Source organism: Gavialis gangeticus, unplaced genomic scaffold (genome assembly GCF_001723915.1).
Source record: "Gavialis gangeticus isolate Ggan-Ray unplaced genomic scaffold, GavGan_comp1, whole genome shotgun sequence".
Classification (NCBI taxonomy): Eukaryota; Metazoa; Chordata; order Crocodylia; family Gavialidae; genus Gavialis; species Gavialis gangeticus.
Genome location: NW_017729025.1, coordinates 126,503,087 through 126,507,797, shown reverse-complemented (window position 1 = coordinate 126,507,797; position 4,711 = coordinate 126,503,087). Strand labels below are relative to the sequence as shown.

Below are 4,711 nucleotides of genomic sequence, written 5' to 3'. Positions count from 1 at the left end.
ATTAGACATCAGGAGGCACTACTTCACTGTCAGGGTGTCTAGGATCTGGAACCAACTTCCAAGTGAAGTGGTGCTGGCTCCTACCCTGGGGGTCTTTAAGACAAGGCTCGACAATCACCTTGGTGGGGTTGTTTGACCCCAGTACTCTTTCCTGCTATGGCAGGGGGTTGGACTTGATGATCTGCTCAGGTCCCTTCCAACCCTACTAACTATGAAACTATACCAAGCTGTGTAAGCATATCTCCAGTATTTTCTGAAACTGAAAAAAGGCTTTGCCCAAGTTGTTTGGCAGTTTGTTTCACTTACCAAACAGAAATATTAAACATTTCTATTCTGAAATACAATGTAATAACTGAAACAAGATCGTTAATATGTTTTATCCAGTGACCATCTAACATAAGCTATAAAAAAAAAAAAAAAATCCTTTGAATAGGGCTGAAACCCAATATCCTCCATTTTCAGACAAGTACCTGGGATACACCAAGCTAGAGTCTTTCACCCTCTCTCTCTCTGACCTAATTAATCTTTAATTCTTTTCTACTGGAATAAGAGCAGCTCTACCCAAGAACAGCCTTTAGCCTGGCAGTTAAGTAATGTGGATCTGAATTCTTTCAGCCAGAGATAGGACTTAACCACTGAGCTATTAAATCAAGGGAGGCTACCATAGCCACATCCTCCTGCCCTTCTCTCCCCAATTCTCCTACATATTTAAAGAAATGGACAGGGTCAGATCCAGGGGGTGTATGGTAGTATTGTCAATTCACCATCAAGAGTTCCAGTCGTGGCCGTTGGATGCACATGCATCACCATCCCTCCCTCCCTACACCTCTTTCATCATCCTGGATCTGCTACTAGACAAGAGTGGTCCATGCTTAAAAGAAGAAAGGCTTCTGCCACTCCCTGCAGGAGAAGGAGCTGGGCTGTGAATGCCAAGCAAACACTTCCTCATCTCCTGGTAATGGCAAGTAAGACACTTAACCCCAAAGAAGGTGGCATTTATCATGCAACTCTCTACTCAGCACTTCCTTACGGGCTAGCTAAGGCAGTTCCATGTCCAGCATGCTGTTTGCTCTGGACCCCATTCTAATTTCTCCTCATGTATTACAAAGGAAGCAAGACACCCAGCTCACTGCTCTGGATTCTATGTGGGGACTTAAGCCCATTTTAGGATCTCTCTGTGTCTCAGTTCTTGTTCCCCTACCAACTGATAAATGTTGAAATTAATGTATAGGAGCAGAGAAAATTAAGACTAAAGTGCTTGCACGGTGCTGATTATAGTAATATTGAAATATAAGAGATAAATAAACATATTTTCTGAATGCCAAGTGGAGGAAAACACTTTCAAATATGAACCACTGCAGTGCTTCCTTAACAGAGCTACAGGTGTTGTTTCAAATTGACATAACTAAGAACATTTTATGTTGACATTAACAACTATCAACAGCAAGCAGCCAAAGGCCTACAAGAAGTGTCAGTTATCTCAATCTACTGATATATTAAGATAAGTATTTTCCAAGGTCAACTCAGATATCAACATTAACAGTATCTGACTATTAACCCTTTTAGCAAAACCATCCAGCCTAAAATTATGGGACAATGATACTGTAATTTAAACCAATGATCTAAACCCTATTTTTTTAAACGTTAACCATCATAAAAATGCACTACACAATTTTAAATTTTAAGCCTGAGATGGTTAAAACAGTTTTGTTTTAGAAAACAAATTAATTTTAGAAAAAAATATACCTTCTTTCCCTTTATGTTTCACATTCTTTAATCTTGCACAATGAGGAAATGCAAACATTATTGGCAGCTGACACAGCAGTACGAAACACATAATCATAGTCGGTATCTGTTGGATGGAAAGAGTTAATAATAGTTAGAAACTCTGAAGTGTTAGTGGTATAGTTTAAATTATTCCATAATGCAGTTATCTGACACAAGTCCCCACAAGCAACTTGGATTAGCTTTTCCCTACAAGTAGAACTCCTATCCAAACTGGTTCTACACGTATTTAATTTTGATTGCATAATGAGTCCTACACGAGCAGTCATTAGGATTTGAACTTGGGGCCTTTAATATGGAAACACAATCTGCTTGTCTTCCAGAAGTAACTCCATTAGCTGGCAGACATGGGAGGTGATTAGTAATGCTGGATGCTGTCCTGTTTGCCAGTTTGTGGCAAGTGCGCACAGAAATTTCTAACAAGGATCTCTCTACCAGACAGACTGAAGCCTTGTGCAAGTCTTACTGATTGCTTTGATCTATACATACAGGAAGCACCTTGTCCAGTGATGAAAAACTCATCACTTGGACAGGAGACAGCTGCTGTTTACCAACATGCACACAGCTGCATTCATCTGTATTCAGACACTCAACTGTACTCTGTTTAGGGCACAATTGTAATGCTCTAGCCCAATGCATTTACAGTCTAAATAATTCTAGGATAAAGGCAGGGCAGCACCTTGGAGATTAACTCACTAAGAAAGAGTGACTGGACAGCTTTTGTATGCGACAACCTGCTTTGTCAGATGTATGATGATGCATCTGATGATGCATGCAGTTGATTAGGTGAGTTTTTGCCTTTCTGAACAAGTTAAATGCTAAGGTGCAACCCTGTACTGCCTCCTGCCTGACTTTAGTGGTGCACTTCATGGACTCCCAACACCTGCCCTTTCTGTAAGCAGAGGAAGACCCTGGTGCAAGCCTACCTGGTATGCACCAGGCTACAGCCCCTTCTTCACATCCACTAGAACCTCCTGTTGAGGTTCTGGCTCCACTACTCCCCACACCTTTTTGTTTACACACTCCCTATCTGCAGCCCCACCAAGTCCCAGGACCTCTTGGTCAACCTCCTCCTGGCCCTGTTTAAGTTCACTGTCTATCTGACCAGGAAGGAGGCTCTGGCCAGAAGGACCCTGGGGACTGTGGTGCCATTTTCCTGTCCCTTGTTCATTCACATCACTGGGCAAAGTTTCAAGGGGCAGTGGTCACTGGCTCCTTGGACTTTCTTGAGGGCCATTGGGCACTGTCCAGTGTGCTTTGCTTAGTGTCTCCCCTTGGTGCTCTCATTATGAACCTATGATCCTCACTCCTTCCTCTGTTTTTCTTTTATTCATCCCAAGAAATTTCATAGATTTCATAGACATTAGGGCTGGAAGGAACCTGATAAGATCATCAGGTCCAGCCCCCTGCCCAAGGGACAGGAAGTCAGCTAGGGTCAAAGGATCTCATAGAGATAAGCAGCCAAATGTTTCTTAAGTGTCCAGAGTAGGTGCTTGCACCACCACTGGGGGGAGTCTGTTCCAGGCCTTGGGGCCTCAGACAGCAAAGAAGTTTTTCCTTAAGTCCAGCCTAAAATGGTCTTGCAGGAATTTGTGACCTTAGGACCTTGGCATCCCCTGGGGTGCTCTGGTGAACAGGTGTTCCCGCAGATCCTGATTCACACCCCTTATGTACTTATAGGCTGCCACCACATTGCCCCTAAGCCTGTGTTTCTCCAGGCTGACGAGTCCCATAGCTTGCAGTCTCTCTTCATAAGGCTTATTCTCTTGCCCTCTTATCAATCAGTTGTTATATCCCTCAGTGGCCTCCTTCTTAAGGAAGGCTTATAGTTTTAGGTGGTGGGCCTAAGCCCACACTTCCCTAGTGGCATAACAAACAAGCCTGCCTGACTTCAACAGCATGCTTCACAGCCTCCCCCAACACCTGCCCTTTCTAAGAGCAGAGGGAGACCCTAGTGCATGCCTACCTGGAGCGTACCATACTGCAGCCCCTTCACAACCTCATTCAGAACCTCCTACTGAGTTTCTGGCTACAAGGGAGGCTTTTGTTTGCCTTGGGCTTAGACCCAAGTTCCCTGGCACATCAAACAGGCCTGCCTGATTTTAGGCTAACGCATCTAACTCCCTTATACAAGGATGCAAGACACCGCTTCAGATTCTCTGCTTAGAAGCCTTCCGAGATGCCCTTGGGAAACAGATGTGATGCTGATTAAATGGTGGGGTCCAGTTTCTGTGAGGCTAACTTGAAGATCTCGAACACATAACATATTAAAAATAAACACACTTGCTGCCCTGGGAGAGGCTAGAATGCATCTCTCCGGCCCAAAGCCTGGGCCTGATTCCTTGAGGGGTGCCCGGAGGTGCCGCTGCCACCGACCCCTGGCCAGAGCCCCAGGCGTGCTCGTGTAAGAGCTCTGCAAGGAAAGGCAGCAGCCGCCCGAGTCCCCCGAGTGCTGCAGCACTGCTCCCCCGGCTGGAGCTGGACAGCAGGGAGGCAGCGGCAGCCTCAGCCCACGAGCCAGCGCTCCCCACCTTCCCTCCCGGGGACTCACCCACCAGCTCCTGCGAGGCTGCTGCTCAGAGACACCACCCGGCCGGGGAGCAGACTCGACTGATCCTACTCCCGCTTCCTCCTCCGCTTTGCTTCCTGCAGAGGGAGCGGCCGGGATCACATGCTCCGCGCTGACACACCTGGGGCCGCCCAGAACCAGCCCCACAGCCCGGCGGTTTGCTCAGCCCGCAGCGCCTCGGACGGGCGCCTGGGGCGAGCCGCCGGGCTGCCATCAGTCTTGCTGGGGGGAGCTGAGGGAGCCCCTTTCCGTCCCCGCCCTCACGGAGCGAAGCCCTTTCGCTCGGGGATGTGCGGCTGCTGGGAGCGCAGATCTCCTTCTCTCACCCAATCCCGGTAGCGGGGAGCCGTGGAAAAC

The 4,711-nt window shown here is 47.1% G+C and overlaps 1 protein-coding gene across 1 annotated transcript in view; it reads right to left on the bottom strand.

The window, feature by feature from the left end:
- Positions 1-4,501, bottom strand: part of PRRG4 (proline rich and Gla domain 4) — a 13,230-nt gene extending 8,729 nt beyond the window's left edge. Inside the window, exons 1-2 of the mRNA XM_019519526.1 lie at positions 4,341-4,501; positions 1,747-1,852 (exon numbers count right to left, since the gene is read on the bottom strand). Coding sequence (XP_019375071.1) covers positions 1,747-1,843 — 97 coding nt within the window. The 5' untranslated portion in view covers positions 1,844-1,852; positions 4,341-4,501. The remainder of the gene's footprint in view (positions 1-1,746; positions 1,853-4,340) is intronic.
- Positions 4,502-4,711: the final 210 nt, after the last annotated feature.